General features: G+C 47.4%; 1 protein-coding gene across 6 annotated transcripts in view; it reads left to right on the top strand.

The window, feature by feature from the left end:
* The window catches only part of ATP2B3 (ATPase plasma membrane Ca2+ transporting 3), a 131,822-nt gene that overhangs the window by 87,046 nt on the left and 26,263 nt on the right, over positions 1-18,513 (top strand). For all 6 annotated transcript variants that reach the window (XM_016227864.2, XM_016227863.2, XM_016227866.2 and 3 more), the window contains 7 exons: positions 5,157-5,336; positions 5,567-5,654; positions 10,922-11,028; positions 12,220-12,411; positions 13,988-14,201; positions 16,225-16,436; positions 17,773-17,880. In XM_016227864.2, coding sequence (XP_016083350.1) covers positions 5,157-5,336; positions 5,567-5,654; positions 10,922-11,028; positions 12,220-12,411; positions 13,988-14,201; positions 16,225-16,436; positions 17,773-17,880 — 1,101 coding nt within the window. The remainder of the gene's footprint in view (positions 1-5,156; positions 5,337-5,566; positions 5,655-10,921; positions 11,029-12,219; positions 12,412-13,987; positions 14,202-16,224; positions 16,437-17,772; positions 17,881-18,513) is intronic.

Here is an 18,513-nt window from a genome sequence, read left to right as displayed (position 1 = left end):
CGTCTCCCCCATCCTAAAAAAACCCGCTCTTGACCCCACTTCCCCCTCCAGTTATCGTCCTATCTCCCTACTACCCTTCCTTTCCAAAATCCTAGAACGAGTCGTCTACAATCGATGCCTAGAATTCCTTAACTCCCATTCTCTCCTAGACCCCCTCCAATCTGGCTTCCGTCCCCTCCACTCTACCGAGACTGCTCTCTCTAAGGTCACCCGTGACCTCCTTCTTGCCAAATCCAATGGCTCCTACTCCATTCTGATCCTCCTTGACCTCTCTGCTGCCTTTGACACTGTCGACCATCCCCTCCTCCTCCATACCTTATCTCACCTTGGCTTCACGGACTCTGTCCTCTCCCGGTTCTCCTCTTACCTCTCTGGCCGATCATTCTCGGTCTCCTACGCTGGAGCCTCCTCCCCCTCCCATCCTTTAACTGTTGGAGTTCCTCAAGGGTCAGTTCTTGGCCCTCTTCTGTTCTCCATTTACACTCACTCCCTCGGTAAACTCATCCACTCTCACGGCCTTGACTACCATCTCTACGCAGATGACACGCAGATCTACATCTCCGCCCCTGTCCTCTCCCCCTCCCTTCAGGCTCGCATCTCCTCCTGCCTCCGGGACGTCTCCACCTGGATGTCGGCCCGCCACCTAAAACTCAACATGAGCAAGACTGAGCTCCTCATCTTCCCTCCCAAGCCCGGTCTGCTCCCAGACTTCTCCATCACCGTGGATGGCACGACCATCCTTCCCGTCCCACAGGCCCGCAATCTCGGTGTCATCCTTGACTCGTCCCTCTCGTTCACCCCACACATCCTATCCGTTACCAAGACCTGCCGGTTTCACCTCTACAATATCGCCAAGATCCGCCCTTTCCTCTCCACCCAAACGGCTACCTTACTATTACGGGCTCTCGTTATATCCCGGCTAGACTACTGTGTCAGCCTTCTCTCTGACCTCCCTTCCTCCTCTCTCGCCCCGCTCCGGTCTATTCTTCATTCCGCTGCCCGGCTCATCTTCCTGCAGAAACGATCTGGGCATGTCACTCCCCTTCTTAAACAACTCCAGTGGTTGCCTATCGACCTCCGCTCCAAACAAAAACTCCTCACTCTAGGCTTCAAGGCTCTCCATCACCTTGCCCCTTCTTACCTCTCCTCCCTTCTCTCTTTCTACCGCCCACCCCGCACGCTCCGCTCCTCTGCCGCCCACCTCCTCGCCGTCCCTCGGTCTCGCCTATCCCGCCGTCGACCCCCGGGTCACGTCCTCCCGCGGTCCTGGAACGCCCTCCCTCCTCACCTCCGCCAAACTGATTCTCTTTCCCTCTTCAAAACCTTACTTAAAAATCACCTCCTCCTAGAGGCGTTCCCAGACTGAGCTCCTCTTCCCCCTCTACTCCCTCTGCCATCCCCCCTTTACCTCTCCGCAGCTAAAGCCTCATTTTCCCCTTTTCCCTCTGCTCCTCCACCTCTCCCTTCCCATCCCCACAGCACTGTACTCGTCCGCTCAACTGTATATATTTTCGTTACCCTATTTATTTTGTTAATGAATTGTACATCGCCTTGATTCTATTTATTTGCCATTGTTTTTACGAGATGTTCTTCCCCTTGACGCTGTTTAGTGCCATTGTTCTTGTCTGTCCGTCTCCCCCGATTAGACTGTAAGCCCGTCAAACGGCAGGGACTGTCTCTATCTGTTGCCGACTGGTTCATCCCAAGCGCTTAGTACAGTGCTCTGCACATAGTAAGCGCTCAATAAATACTATTGAATGAATGAATGCTGTGGGGCTGAGCGAGGGGTGAATAAAGGGTTCAAATCCAAGTGAAAGAGAGTCATAGAAGGGCATGGGAGAAGAGGAAATGAAGGCTTAGTCAGTGAAAGCCTTTTAGATATGTGATTTTAATAAGGTTTTGAAGGTGGGGAGAGTAATCTTCTGTTTGATATGAAAGGGGAGGGCATGCCAGACTAGAGACAAGACGTGGGCAGGGGGTCGGTGGCGAGATAGATGAGATCAAGGTACAAGGTTGGAATTAGAGGTGAGAAGTGTGTGTTCTAGGTTGTAATGGGAAATCAGCAATATAAGGGAGGGCTGAGTGCTTTGGTAAGTTTCTTTTTCTTCTTTTTTTTATGGCATTTGTTAAAGCACTTACTATGGGCCAGTCACCATCCTAAGCACTGGAGTAGATACAAGCTAATCAGGATAGGCACAGTCCCTGTCCTACCTGGGGCCCACAATCTTAATCTCCATTTTAAAGATGAGGCACAGAGAAGTGAAGCGGCTTTCCGAAGATCACACAGCAGACTAGCGGCGGAACTGGCATTAGAACCCAGGTCTCCTGATTTCCAAGTCCACGGTCTTTCCATTAGGCCATGCCCTCCACTAAATCTTTAAAATGTTTATTGTGCCCTCCATGCACCCCATTTTCAGTTCAGTTTGGGTTTTTCTCTGTTTGTCCAAGCCCTTAAAACTGAGTTTCTATAAACATGGACTTACTGCCGGTGACTGATGTCAAAGACAAAGCCTCACTGTACTAAACGCCAGGGTAGAGATAAGTAAATCAGGTTGGACATAGTCCATGTTCCACATGGGGCTCACAGTCTTAATCCCCATTTTACAGATGAGGGAACTGAGGCACAGAGAAATGAAGTGACTTCCCCCAAATCACACAGCTGACAAGTGGCAACTGTGGGATTAAAACCCAGGTCCTCTGACTCTCAAGCCCATGTTCTTTCTTCTGCTTCTCCGTCTTGCCATGTGATGTAGCTATGGCTCCCAGAGTTGCTGATAATAATAATAATAATGTTGGTATTTGCTAAGCACTTACTATGTGCAGAGCACTGTTCTAAGCGCTGGGGTAGATACAGGGTAATCAGGTTGTCCCATGTGAGGCTCACAGTTAATCCCCATTTTACAGATGAGGTAACTGAGGCACAGAGAAGTGAAGTGACTTGCCCACAGTCACACAGCTGACAAGTGGCAGAGCCGGGATTCGAACTCATGACCTCTGACTCTCAAGCCCGGGCTCTTTCCACTGAGCCACGCTGCTTCTCAGATGACTTTGCTAGAGGTCTCGCAGTGCCTCCTGAGGGAAGCCCAGCTCCCACAGCCACAGAGAAGTTTGCCCACCCCCACAGCTCTGTAAACCGTCAACTTGGCATGACACGCCATGCCCCGTGGATGCCAACCGCTGTCGGTCTCTTGAAGCGTCTTTGTCTAACCGTGCGCTGTTGGCTGGCGTTCAGCCTGGGGAAGAGAATTCACTTACAGGATTGAGTGCTGTGTTGCCGATGAGCATTTTTGGCTCTCCGTAGGGTCTCCCTGGTGCAGGCTGCTCCCTAAACCCTTCGGACTCATTGCCAATCCAAAGCTGTGGGCAGACTCTTCAAAGGAGTTCCTAAAGATCCACTTTTCCTCTTATGTATGTGCCTCTGGAGCCAAGTCACTAGCCCACGTTAGCGTCTGGCTAACTGACAGAGTCCCGTTTGGAAGAATTTCCCAGTGGGTCAAAGCACATTCTGGCCCAGCTTTAAGGCCCAGGTTCTGGCCCAGCTTTAAGGCCCCTCTTCCCACCCTCCAGCCAACCGTGTATCCACCTCAACGCTTAGTATAGTGCCTGGCACATAATAAGAGTTTAACAAATCCTACTATTATTAGTAGTAATAATAACAATAATAATGGCATTTGTTAAGCGCTAAAAAAATTAACAATTCGTTATTGTTATTATTATAAAGAAGAGTCGGACAGGATCTGACCTTCACTATCAGCTTGCTTCTCTCTCGGTCAGACTCTGTGAAGCCATGAAGCCATGAGCCCATTGATGGGCAGGGATTGTCTCCATCTGTTGCCGAATTGTACATTCCAAGAGCTCAGTACAGTGCTCTGCACATGGGAAGCGCTCAATAAATAGGATTGAATGAATGAATAAGCAGTTCCTTGAGGGCCTATGAATGAAATGAGCCACCGGATGGCAGCAGAGATTAAGGAAAGGGAACTGGGCAGTTACATCCCCGTAGAAATATTCCAAACTCTTCCCATCCCAACATGGGAATCTCTATTTTTCTTTAATGGAATCGACAAAAATTAGAAAAAGCTAATGGAAAGAGCAGCCCCTCACTCCGGATAGAGCTAATTAGACTTCAGCGGGCTCACCTGCCCCAGGATTTCCCTTTTGTTCTCATTACCTGAAGAAGCAACTGTACACAACGAGGGTCCTTCCAGTGCCAAAGTCATGAACTGACGTGACCGTAAGGACTGCAAAAACGGGGACCTGGTTCTCCCCGGGGCCCGTTGTGTTGCCCTTAAAAACAGGGTCAAGAAAAGGAGGGTCCCTGAGGGCTCCTAGATCTCTCACCAGCAGCAGACCCCATTCTAGTGAGCTGGTTGAAAACCATTTGGGACAAACTTGCCAGTTGGAACCAAGGGCAAATAAAAGCAAAATTCTTCCCTGATGTTTGCTGAAAAAGCCCATGGGATCTTGAAGAGGGAAGAGGGAGCCAATCATTGGAAATTCTTTGAGGGAAAGTTGGATGGTGGCTTCATCTACACACTTGAGTCCTCCCTCCCTAAGCACTTCTGTACTCTCCCCTCACCACCATCCCTACCCAGAACTTATATACTGGTCTTTAAACTCACTCGGTTCCTTTTCCTACCTAAAATGTATTTTAGGTCCGTCTCCTCTGCCCAAGGATAAGCTCCTTGAGGGCAGGGATCATGTCTTCTAGCTCTAGGGTAGTCTCCCTAGCGCTAAGTAAAGCACTCAACACAGAGGAAACTCTCAATAAAGACCACTGATTGATTGATTTATTGATTGATTAGGGTGTCAATGAGAGGCTGTTCTAGCAGTGAGGAGTGGCACAGAACAAAAGGGATCAGAGAAATGACACATAAGTGGGGGACAAGGGTCACAAAAGCCCGGAAAATAGGAGTCTAAAAGACCTCAAGCGTAGTCATATTGGTAGGTCTGACTCTCTAGACTGCACGCTTGTTGTGGGCAGGGAACGTGTCGACCAGATCTGTTGTACTGTACTCTTCCAAGGGGTTAGTACAGTGTTCTACACACAGTAAGCACTCAATAAATATCACTAACTGATGTGTAGCCCGGAGCATGACAGAACCTCAGCACCAAATGTTTCCCGCGCGGGAATAAATCTCTCCTTTCGTCTTCAGGTTCCTGAAGCCATTCGCAAGTGCCAACGCGCTGGCATTACCGTCCGCATGGTGACGGGAGATAACATCAACACTGCCCGGGCCATTGCAGCCAAGTGCGGCATCATCCAACCTGGGGAGGACTTCCTGTGCCTGGAAGGGAAGGAATTCAACCGGAGAATCCGAAACGAGAAAGGAGAGGTAGTGCTCTTCTTCTAGTGTAAGGGACGAAGCCGGGCTTCCTTGTTCAAGGGACGATCCTCGTAAGCACCAGACACGAGTGTGTGCGTATGACTGTACCTCTCACACCGGGCTCTGGAGAAGGCCTAACCCCTTGGGATGTTTCTGCCTTGCCTGTATCCCTCTGTCGACTTGCTCTGTCTTTTTTCCCCTGCGTAGCTGTATAGCTCTGTGTTGTTTGCTTTCCTCAGATAGAACAGGAGCGCCTGGATAAAATCTGGCCAAAGCTGAGAGTTCTAGCTCGCTCTTCTCCAACCGACAAACACACACTGGTCAAAGGTAAAACTCAGCAGTAACCATCACCACCGCTTCCATCCTCATCTCCACCTGTCCCACTTCTGCCGCTGGTCTCCTCCTCCCCGCCTCCCCGTTGCTTGTGTGCCTCTACTCTTTTCCCCCCCTCGCTCTGTATGCATCCTTGCAGTGTTGTGTCTGAAGAGCTGAGTTCATTAAGGCCCCGGTTTGGTTCACGTCCTTTCCCACACCGACACTGCACGTTCGGAAATACACAGAGAACACTTTGGGGGTTTTGGTGCTGCAGGGCCGGTCTGAGGGTCCCTTCCACCAAAGGACTGTAGAGGAAAAGGGGCTGAGAGGATGAGCTGGAGATAGAAGAGTCTTCTGGATGTCAGGATGCCTAGCTAAAGGTGGACCCTTATGCTCACTTATGCTCATTCCCACCTCAATGGCTTGGCTTCGGGCATGCGTGGCTTGGTCCACTCTGAGTGGGTCCCCAAGCCAACTCTGGCTCCAGGGGTCAGTTCCCGTTCCTCCCATTTCCCACGAGAAGCACCTTCCTCAGTCAGGATTCCTCTGGAATAAAATTTGACAGATTTTTGATCCACCCAATTCCCAGAGGATCATTTTCATCTCTTCTCAGAGACCCTCAATCTGGTGATAAAGGGGTGCTGCAATTTCATCCGACTTGAGGCACCCTAAACAGTCAAGCTGGTCCATGAGGAACTCTCTGATTTTATCCTCCTCCTGGCATCTGAAGCTGTCCAGCCAGCCCAGAGCAGGTGCTGGTATTTCACCTGGCCAAGGGCAGCGCCCGAAGCTCTCAGGCCGGCCCTGTGCGATTTGGTTAGCTCAGAGAACTCCCAGGCTTCTTTTTTCCTCTGTGCAGTTCCCCGCACTCCCTCCTGAGCCACAGTATGTGAGGTGTGTGTGCACATCTCTGCCCTCGAGCATTTTACATGCATTGTGAGTGAATGTCTTGCATGCCCGTGCTGACCTGGGCAGGGACCGGGAGAGAAGGAGGGACGGCATCTGGGTGCACTCCGCAGAGCTCATCCACCGGGCTGGGCACCCAGGCCTGATGCAGGGGTGTGGATGGGTCCTTGCCCGACTGAATGAAGCAATGGGCAAAATGGGTAGGGCCTGGAGTTAACGGGTGGCTGAGCTGATGCCACTGAATGTTACAGAAATGAAATCAGGAAGGAGAACAGGAAGAGAAACTGAATTACGGGCCATTTCTCTGAATGCATGGGAAGCGGAAGAGTAAAGGAGCCCAGGACAGCTGGACTCAGACTAAAGTTACCCCATTTGATTTAACAAATGTTCTGCGGACCCCTATCCTTCAGAAGCCCCATTTGTTGATGCCCAAGCTGTAGGAGGGCAGACAACTCGATAGAACCTGGCCCGCTCAACCCCTGACCCTGGCCGGCCTCCTCTGGCCCCCAGGGTCCAAGGGCCAAACTGAAGCAGAAGTGAGCAGAAGTTACCACAGCACAGTATTTTGAACATGGCAAACTCTTCTCCTAACGGGCAGGGAACGTGCCTGCCAACTCTGTTGCATTGTAACTCTCCCAAATGCTTAGTACAGTACCTGGCATATAGTAAGCACTCAATAAATACCTTTGATGACAACTAGCTTATGCACGTGTGGTAGCTCCCAGAGCATCTGGGACACTGGGAATTTTAGTCCCAGAAGCCTAGAAGGTAAGGATGCCCCAAATCTATCTCAGCCCCTTTCAGGATGAAACCCCCAAAATGGAGGTGAGGGGGGGAACGGCGGTATGGGAATTGTGAGTTTGACTCAAGGCTCACCTGGGGAAGGGCTTTGGGGGCCCAAGGAATCCCAGCTGATCTATAATAATATCTACCCAACTCTGACCTTGAAACAAAGCAGGTTTGGGATGGGCAGGTGATGTGGGGGAAAGAAGAGGAGAAAAAAGAGTGAAAGCAGCCCTGGAGAGAAGCATCTACTCTTATCGGTCCATCTCCCAACACCCTGGCCTCGTGGACCCCAATTCACAGTAACTCAGTCGAGGAAGATGTGACCCTAAACTGAAGATTCCTATCCTGACCTTGACCCTCCCAAAATTGTTTTAAATCTGCTGTTGTATGAGTCTTCCCCCAGTTTAAGCCTTGAGGGGTTGCTGGCTCAGAAGCAGTATGATCTAGTAGAAGAAGCACAGTCCTGGAAGTCAGAGGACATGGATTCTAATCGTGGCTCCACCACTTGCCCGCTGTGTGACCTTAATTTCTCTGGGCCTCAGTTTCTTCAACTGTAAAGCGGGACTGTGACAGGGACTGTGTCTGACCCGATTACCTTGTATCTACCCTAGTGCTTAGAACAGTGCTTGTCGCACAGTATGCACTTAAATACCATTTAAGGAAAAAAAAAACCCAAACCCAGCCATTCCAGAGAAGAATCCTTATTCCTGGCTCACCTTAATTTTGGTGCTGGGGCAATTAAGCCCTCCTCTCTGGGCCAGTATCAGGCTGATGATATGGCCACTGGGACTTTGAGGCCAGCAATGCGGCTGTTAAGATGCTGCTGCCTCAGTCTCTCCACATGCGACAAGGTGACTCTTCACAGGCTGTGAGACATAGAAACTGGTCTGCCCTCTAATACCCATTAAACCTTTTGCTCCACATTCCAAAAGACACCTGTTAGAGCTCAAGTCCTCATCGAGCTTACCTCCACGCAAATCTCCTTGAAAAACCAATGTTTAAATCTCCTAACCTGTTGGATAATAAGCTATCCCACTCTGTTCTCCCAGAGGCTGCGTTTGAATGCGGGCGATTGAAATGGTCCTATTGGTCGAATGCTAAGGATCCTCAGGCTGCAGTTTGGAAATCAAAGATGGAAACTGTCACTTTCACTTCATTTCAAATGTGTTTTTTAGAGTCCAGCAATTGACCACCCACTGCAAGCCAAGAAATATTTATTTTCTATCAATCAATAGTATTTATTGAGTGAGTTCCATGTGAAGAACACTGTAGTAAATGCTTGAGAGACTAAAGCAATTTTAAAAGTTCCCATTACTGCCACTGAGGAGATTATGCATCCAACACAAAACCTTAGTAGCAATTATGTACATATTTTAAACTCTGCTGCTTCCCCACTATGTTGTCTATCACCTCTACTGAACTCTACAAGTGCTTAATACAGTGCTCTACACAGAGCAGGCCCTCAGTAAATACTACTGATGGACTTACAGCCTATAGGGGAAACAGACCCTAAATAATTTACAGATAGAAGAAAAGAAAAACATGTGTGTAAATGAGCTAGTTAAGAAGTAGATTTTGTTTCCACTGAACAGAATTCTCCTTCTTTGTGATTCTGTTTATTAACTCTCCCAAGGCTTAATAAGAGAGATGGGTGAGTTGTTGTAGGCTGTATTTTTGCAGAGCAAAGGGAACTTTGGCTTCTTCTTACTGAGAATTCAACCTTTGATGGCTATTGACGTCTGGGTGTCTATAAATCGCATGCCAGGGAAGATCACCTCAGTGAGACTGAAGAACCGAAGAAGTTGTTTCAATTATTATCAGTCCTTCATATATTTGTGTTACTTTTAGTAATTGTGGTATTAAACACTTACTATGGGTTAAACACTGTACTGAGCATAGGGGTAGATATAAGATAATCAGATCCCACTTGGGGCTCACATTTTAAGTTGAAGGGAATATTGGTGCTGAATCCCCATTTTGCAGATGAGAGAACTGAGACACAGACAAGTTAAGTGACTTGCCCAAGATCGCACAGCAGGTAAGTTGCGGTGGTAGAATTAGAACCCAAGTCCTCTGACTCCTGCGCAAGGGCTCTTTCCACTAGGCCACTATGCATTTCTGTGCTGTTGAAGCAATAAGTACCTGGTAAAGCCAACCAGAGGCTCTCTGCCAAATATCTCAGAGAAGAGATTTCTCATGGGACAGAGAAGATAATCAACCTACTTGACAGCCCTCACACCTCCATTTTGGGAAATCTTACCTAAAATAACATTGCTAGTCCCAATTCCTTCATTTTAAAAATGTCACCATTTTGGGTGATGACAGCGATGGGAAAATTTTCCAAAATGGGACAGGAATAACTTAAGAATTGGTGAGAACTGAGATGAGAACAGGAGACTGTACCTCATTTCATCTAAAATAAAGTCTCTCCAGGGGACACGTCAATGTTCCTTGGCTATCCCAGCAATGAGAACAGAGGAGTAAAAAAGCAGTAGCTCCGTGGGACTCAGCTGTTGAGGCCATAAAAACTAATGGGACTGTGTAGTTAAGAAGGATTAAAATGAGCTGGGGAAGTGGGAGAAACTTTCTCTTAGGAAGGAAAATTAAGCAATGGGGTAGTTGAGTGAGCAGATCAATGCAGAGTGTTGTTTGAGATGCAGTAAATTTAAGGCAGAAAGCAAGAGTTAGAATGCTGAGATGTTTTTAGAATGCTGAGATGTTTTATCATCTGAGCCTCCAAAACTCAACCGACAGCGTAGAATGGTATTCGGGGCGTGGTATGAGGAAAGAAGTGCCAAGAAATATGCCCTTCAGTGCAGGGTTTTTATGAGCAACATCAGCAAGAAGCACATATACTACAAATATTTATAACTGAAAAAAAAAAAGGAACCTCATGAGGCATAGACCTGGAGGCAAGCATGTTGTCCCTAAAAGAGCAAGTAGTGACTGTCCTAGAATAAAATTGCCCACCCTTGGGCCTAATCCGCTTCACCGTGTATTTAGATAAGCAGCATGGCCTAAAGGAAAGAGTACCATCCTGAAAGACAGGAGATCTAAATTCTCATCCTGCTCCATCAACTTGCCTGCTGTGTGACCTTGGGCAAGGCTCTTCATTTCTCTGTGCCTCAGCTTCCACATCTGTAAAATGAGGATTAGTCAGTCGATCAGTCATATTTATTGAGCACTTAACCTTTTTAGAGCACTGTACTAAGCGCTTGGGAGAGGAGGAGAAAATCATCTATAGAATTGGAATAGAGAAGAGAAATGGAAAAGCAGAAAAGACAAGTTAATCGATTCAGCAGAATTCAACCCCAAGGAGGAGTGTGGATGTGGAGACCCAGAGGGAGGGGGATGGTCCAACAGAGAGTAATGTTTTGAGGTGGGGAGGGGTAGGGGAGCCGGGGAGGTGATAACTGGGGAAGGGATGGGAGCTTTCCCTCAGTCAGCTGTTAAAGAAAAGCTCCAGGAGAACTTTCAGATCCCCTCTGAAACAGGCAGGCCAGCGCCACTCCTCTCCCCACCCCGCCATTCCCCGCCATTCGGTAGGTGGACTTCCGGCACCAGCTGTGGTCTGCAATGTGTTTCAGGAATCATCGACAGCACCATTGGAGAGCAGAGACAAGTGGTGGCCGTGACCGGGGACGGAACCAACGACGGACCGGCCCTGAAAAAGGCTGACGTTGGCTTTGCTATGGTAAACAGACCTCGGGAGCCGTACGAGTCAAGTGCCCCCTCACTCTGGTCCCATCTGCCTTGGAAAAGCTGATCTCATTTTAACTCTTTTAAAGGTGGTAATCCTCGAGCTGTCGTTTAAAGTGCCCTAGAGACCAATTCCTATGGAAAAACTCAGAAAGCTATAGTTCTTCTCACCATTCTAGACAGCTTATCTCTTCCTGTGCCTTTGCTGAACGAATTAGTTAAATCCCCAGAGAGCTGACTGGGGGCCAGGTCTTGGATTGACTCTCCTCAACCCCTAGCTGAGCCCTGCATTCATCACCAAAAACAGGTCTCACCTGCCGATTACACTTAGCTACCCAGGTGCTCCATCAAGCCCTGCCCACTGCTGCTATTTCACCCATCCCCACCTGAAGAGATGACCACTAGAGCCCAAAAGAGAGACAACCAGAGTCTGCTCCCTCTTTGGTTTTCCTGCCAAAATCTCAAACCAAGGAGCCTCATCTGGCTGGACTCTGAGGATAGCTTTGTTTTTGGGGAACTCTTTTATCTTTCTTAGAAACTGAAGTGAGACCCTTCAACTCACTTTCCAAAGGGTCACCAAACAGTATTGGCTTTTGATGGATGCCTTCTCACTGGCCCAGGTTGGATTCAAGCGAGTGACCTATACACAGAGAACTTTCTCCTTTAGAATCTACCCGCTCTTCCACCCAGATTCACAGAATGCTGCTGCAGCTTAAAGGTGGCTTGAGCCTCATCCTTAAAGGTACTCACCTCCCACCAAACCCTTTAGGTGGACAGGTGACTAATCAGCTCTCAAGGAGGCTGCTAGGGTAGGGAATAGGCACCCCCTCGACATCCACCTTGGACAATCCCTCCCTCCCCTCACCCCAAGTTCCAAAACTATTTGAAACCCCCTTCTTCCAAAGTGTGGGTCTTTTGGTGGCTGGTGGTGTTTTGGAGGTGTTAGGCCATATCTAGGGCCCCCACCCCATGACTAAGAGGAGCCATGGAGTCTGAACGTTTGTTCAGCATCTGGTTATGGTTTGCGCACTCACGCATCTAATTGTGCGATATGTCATGGCAGAGGGGGACACTCGACTATCACCCTGGTGTGGCGGTCACTGAGCCCAGTCGGTGGGAAGCAAGGAAATGGGAGGGCAGGGGCCTCTGGAGGTATTCCCAGTTGTACCTGTGTGTGACTCTCCAGGGGATAGCTGGGACGGATGTAGCCAAAGAGGCTTCGGACATCATCCTGACAGATGACAACTTCTCCAGCATCGTCAAGGCGGTGATGTGGGGTCGCAACGTATACGACAGCATCTCTAAATTCCTGCAGTTTCAGCTGACGGTCAATGTCGTGGCAGTGATTGTGGCCTTTACAGGTGCCTGCATCACTCAGGTAAGTGTGAATTGAAGAAACTTCCCAGGTCCCTTGATAGTGGATGATCATCATAGATTGCTTAACAAATACCACAATAATAATAATAATGATATTTAACAGGCAAATGGGAGCCCAACACCAAATAGCTCAGTTTGAAGTAACCAAATGGCTCAGTTCCTCAGTAATGGGTTAGAGATCCTTTGAGAGAAGTCAGTCTATCATATTTATTGAGTACTTACTGTGTGCGGAGCAGTGTACTGAGTGCTTGGGAAAGTACAATAGAACAATATGACAGACACATTTACAAGTTGTCTGTACATATTTGAGTTCTATTTCCCCTGCAAGTGCTAGGACACGTCAGATTGGATGGGATCTGAACGAGAAAATACTTGTGGTATTTGTTAAATGCTTACTATGTGCCAAGCTCTGTATTAAGTGCTGGGGTAGATACAAGCTAATAAGATTCAAGCGCTTAGCACAGTGCTCTGTACACAGTAAGCGCTCAATAAATACGACAGAATGAATAAGGTTAGACATAGCACCAGTCCATGTAGGATTCACAGTCTTAATCTCCATTTTACAGCCGGTATAACTGAGGCACAGAGAAAGGAAATGGCTTGCCAAAGGTCATGCAGGAGACAAGTGGAGGAGCCAGGATGAGAACCCAGGTCCTCTGACTCCCGGGCCCATGCTCTTTCCACTATGCCATGCTGCTTCCCTGAAATTCCCTGGAAGCCATATTTTTACTGTGCCCGGGAGTCAATCAAGTTGGCTGACAAGCTTCAGTCCCCTTCTCTCAGACACAGTTTATCATTAAGACAAAGCAAACTATCAGTAAAATAAGATAATAATAATAATAATGGCATTTGTTAAGCACTTACTTTGTGCCAAGCACTGTTCTAAGCTCTGGGGGGATACAAGGTAATCAGGTTGTCCCACATGGAGCTCACAGTCTTAATCCCCATTTTACAGATTAAGTAACTGAGTCCCAGAGAAGTTAATTGATTTGCCCAAAGTCACACAGCTGACAAGTGGCGAAGCTGGGATTAGGACCCATGACCTCCGACTCCCAAGCCCATGCTCTTTCCACTGAGCCACGCCGCTTCAAGATTAAAGACAGATGTGGCTCAACAGTCAATTAATGGCATTTATTGAGTACTTACTGCCATGGACTAGTGGAAAGAGCACAGGCCTTGGAGTCAGGACGCCTGGGTCTTGATCCAGGCTCCACTACTTGGCTGCTGTGTGACCTTGGGAAAGTCATTTAACTTCTCAGAGCCGTTCTCAGAGCCTCAGTTTCTTCAACTGAAAATGAGGGTTCAACACCTATTCTCTCTCCTAATTACTCTGTGAGCCTTGATGAATGACAGGGATTATATCTGATCTGGTTATCTTGTATCTGCCCCAATGCTTGGCACATCCATTTTTATTATTATTTTTAATAAAGCTTCTTTGAGCCCTCTGAAGCTAAAACCCTACCCAGTGAAGACATTGGCCCCAATTTATTTAGCCAAAGGGCCAGAATTGTGGTGAAAATCTCCCCTGACTTTGTTCCTGCTGGCTAATTTCTTCCTTCTCATATCCTTTCCTGCAGGACTCTCCTCTCAAAGCCGTCCAGATGCTCTGGGTGAATCTGATCATGGATACGTTCGCTTCTCTGGCTCTGGCAACAGAACCACCCACCGAGTCTCTCCTCCTGCGCAAGCCGTATGGTCGCAACAAGCCCCTCATCTCGAGAACCATGATGAAGAACATTCTGGGACACGCGGTCTACCAACTCACCATCATTTTCACCTTGCTTTTTGTTGGTACGTCCACAGTCCCAGAAAAGCCGGGCTTTCCATTCTCCCAGGAAAATTAGTCTTTCCCTTTGTTGCAATCAAAGAGCAGACAGGGAAGATTGGACAAGGAAGCAGTCAGGGCAGGTTGGGAGGAAATCTTTTAACTTCAGGACTCGACTTCTGATGCTTAAAGAAATGGGCAAAGAACTCTGTTTGGGGGTCTCGCACCTTCCAAACACAAAAGAGAAAAGGTATTTGACTGTAAAACACACCGCCCCAGACTGTAAACTAGTCCCCTAGACTATAATCTTGTCCCCTAGACTGTAAACTCTCTATGGGCAGGAAATGCGTATGTTATAATGTTGTGTTGTACTCTCTCAAGTGCTCAGTACAGTGCTCTGCACATCAGACAAGGAAATTCATGTGCAAACGCAAAGTGTTTATGCTAATAATGTCAGAGACAGAGCAGCCTCCCAATGGCTCTGGAGAAAAGTAGCTTCAAAGGGAAACAGTTCCTTTTTTTAGAGCACTGGCAAATCCTGAGGCCCTTTTGTTGGAGTTCCCCACCTATTACTCCTGGGAGTAATAATAATAATAACAGTGGCATTTGTTAAGTGCTTACTATGTGCCAAGCACTGTATTAAGCAGTGGGGTAGATACAAGATCATCAGGTCCTTTATGGGGCTCACAGTCTAAGTAGGAGGGAAAACAGGTATTAAATCTCCATTTTGCAGATGAGGGAACTGAAGCACAGAGAAGTGAAGTGGCTTGCCCAAGGTCACACAGCAGATGAATCTCCATTTTGCAGTTGAAGGAACTGAGGCACAAAGAAGTGAAGTGGCTTCCCCAAGGTCACAAAGCAGATGAATGACAGAGCCGAAATTAGAACCCAGGTGCTTTGATTCCCAGACCCATTCTCTTTCCACCAAGCCACGGTGTTTCTCAAGTAGCGAAACAGAAGCTTTTGGAGGATTCTTGAGCAGTGGGTCACTGCGAAAATACATTTGAAAAAGTACCTCGTTAATCAGAGGAATGAAGAGGTTTCTCTTGCAGATACAAAGTAAGCAATAGAATTGTAGCACTTAGAATGGAGAGGGCTGACTGGGAGACCAGAGGACAAAGAGGAAACCTAGAGAAGCAGCGTGGCTCAGTGGAAAGAGCACGGGCGTGGGAGTCAGAGGTCATGGGTTCGAATCCTGGCTCTGCCACTTGTCAGCTATGTGACTGAGGGCAAGTCACTTCACTTCTCTGGGCCTCAGTGACCTCATCTGTCAAATGGGGATGAAGACTGTGAGCCTCATGTGGGACAACCTGATTACCCTATATACCCCAGCGCTTAGAACAGTGCTCTGCACATAGTAAGCACTTAAATACCAACATTATTATTATTATTATTACTGACTGAAAGATGGGCATGGATCTTGCCAATCTGAAATTTCTATTCTTCTAACAAAAGCTTAAACTGGCTCTGGGGTAAGACCAGTCACTGTCGTGTACAGTAATGTTCCTCCAATGAGTGGAAGAGTATTGTTTGGGGAATTAATTATAACATCTATTAGAGTCCCTATTAGATTAGGCTAACAAATGTGCTTGCCTATTAAATTTCCTAATAACCTGGCCTGGTCGGAAATTTAAATTCCAAACAAATCATTTTACAACCGATGTACCATTTTGGGGTACGTCTAGTAGATGTCCACGGAAGGGAAGGCACCAAAAAATCCACACTGGGTGGCAATTGCTATCAACAACTCTACTTTTGATGGTAAGGCAATCAATCGGTTAATTGCCTCGGTATTTACTGAGTGCTTACTGTGTGCATAGCGCTGTACTAAGCACTTGAGAAAAGAGTACAATAGAATAGAGTCGGTAGATATGTTCCCTGCCCACAGTGAGCTTACAGTCTAGAGGCAAGAGAATGCAGTGGGGGAAGGCAGCAGGGTGGGGAGGAATTAAACCAACCCTAACGACTCTAGAGATTCTCATACTACATTGCTGCATTTGTTTTTCACTAACATTTCTTCTCTTTCTCTGCAATGTTCTGCAATTCCAGGTGAAATCTTTTTTGACATTGACAGTGGCCGAAATGCTCCTCTGCACTCTCCTCCCTCCGAACACTACACCATCATCTTCAACACTTTCGTCATGATGCAGCTATTCAATGAAATCAATGCGCGGAAAATCCACGGGGAAAGGAACGTCTTTGATGGCATCTTTGGCAATCCCATCTTCTGTACCATTGTACTGGGAACGTTTGGTGTTCAGGTAAGAGACGTGGTTCGTGGGTCGACATTCAAGATGCTAGGGGAATGCCCAGTCATCAAACCGCAGCAGTTTTAGAACGGTTCCTCTTTAGTTTGAAGATGGAGAACACAGGATGAAGATGTTCTTATAACTGCTCTGACCCTTAATTTGCCAGTGACCTTGAACGAGTCATTTACCCTCACTTGCCTTAATTTGCCGGTGACCTTGAACAAGTCATTTACCCTCACTTGCCTCAAGGTAAAATTGCTAAAAAGGAAATGGCCAAGTAGAAGAAATGGCCAAGTAGACTTGGCTGAACCCAAAGAATCAGAGAATGTATCCTCATTGTTGCCCCTTAGTGAATAGATGGGCACTGTATTTAAGAAGGTGAGACCAAAAGCAGTGCTCTGTCCTGGGGAAGATCAATGGTCCGTCCAACCCAGTGTTCTGCTCTGCTCTGCCAATCACCTCCGAATCTCGTGTACTTGTCGCCCTCCTTGACATCCTTCCTCATGATTAGAAAAGCAGGACTGTCTAGCTGTTCCCTCTAACAAACTCCTCAGCTGGAATAAAAGGAGAAAGGAATTCTCAAAATGGCTGATAACAAATCACCTCAAAGCTACCTAACGAAATCAAAATGTATGTTGAACTTTAGAAGGCGGGTTTCTGAGAGTGAACTCTTTTGAAGTTACCAGGGTACACAGTGGAATATAGAAACCAGGGTCAGAAAAGGCTCCATCAGTCATTCATGTTCTCCACCCCGCTCAGAGCTGCATTCCTCCCGACCAAATAGGGAGTGGAGACTTTATTCTGGCCTCATTTAAATGTCCCGAGCAACGGGGCTTCTATAACACACGTGAATTTTAAAACAGTCTCTCCACTGTATTTTTCTCTACTAGTTCCAGTTATTTATGTGCCTTTAGCAATATGAATAATTACTCCACCCATCAAGAACACGTATGGAATTGTTACCTGTCTCTCTATTTGTCCTTTAGCCAAGCCAAACCTAAGTGATTCTTTCCATCCTTTATCAGGGTCCTGCCATTTCCTTAAAAATGATTATTGCGCTTCAGAAAGAGAATGTAGATTACAGAAGTAGGAATTTGGGATCAAGATATGCCAGCGTAAGAGGGTGAAGCTTAGAGGGATGTGGCAATTAAAAGAAGTAGCTCAAGGGGAAAGGTGAACTTCAAGCTGGAAATGAACAGATTGGCGGCATCTTGTTTGCCTGGATTAGCAAGACTGCATCGAATGGAAGGGGTAAAGCCTCTCCTGGGTGAGAGGGCCAATCCCATTTCTGCTTTGTTTTTGTCCAGACCATCTGGACTGTTGTCTCACGCCAGTTCTTCTCTTGCAGATCGTGATTGTGCAGTTTGGTGGCAAGCCCTTCAGCTGTTCACCTCTGACCACAGAACAGTGGCTCTGGTGCCTGTTTGTGGGCGTGGGGGAGCTGGTCTGGGGACAGGTGAAATACCCCCTTTTCTACGTTTTCCCTTTGCTCATCATGGCCAATTGTCGCTATTCTATAGCCCCTTACCCTTTTCAGTGTTTAACCCCTGACAGAGCTTGGGACTACTTCTGCTCCAGAGATGGAGACTTCTCCAAGAGGGAATAGTCAGGTAGTTGAGGGTACATTAAAGCTTGGATTCTCCATAGGCTACTGAGATAGCAGGGCTGAGGGGGCCCACATTACCCTATGCTCTAAAGGTTCAACGAACAATACCTCTTCATAGCCTGGGCATGACTCTTTCTCCAAATAGATGGAAAAAAATGGAAACAGTAAGGCCATTCGAAAGAGATCGGGCCTGGGAGGTAGAAGACCTGGGTTCTAAACCCCTCTCTGCCTCTTGTCTGGTGTGTGAACTTGGGCAAGTCACTTAACTTCTCTGTGCCTCATTTTTCAACTGAACTCCTTATCTTCCCATCCAAACTCTGTCCTCCCTGTCTTTCCCATCACTATCAACAATACTACTATCCTCCCTATCTCACAAGACCATAACCTTGGTGCTGTCCTCCACTCATCTCTCTCATTCAACTCATATATTCAATTTGTCAACAGATGCTGTCGGTTCGACCTTGACAACGTCACAAAAATCCA

This window comes from Ornithorhynchus anatinus, chromosome 6 (genome assembly GCF_004115215.2).
Source record: "Ornithorhynchus anatinus isolate Pmale09 chromosome 6, mOrnAna1.pri.v4, whole genome shotgun sequence".
Taxonomy (NCBI): domain Eukaryota; kingdom Metazoa; phylum Chordata; class Mammalia; order Monotremata; family Ornithorhynchidae; genus Ornithorhynchus; species Ornithorhynchus anatinus.
This window is presented reverse-complemented; position numbering and strand designations above follow the sequence as displayed.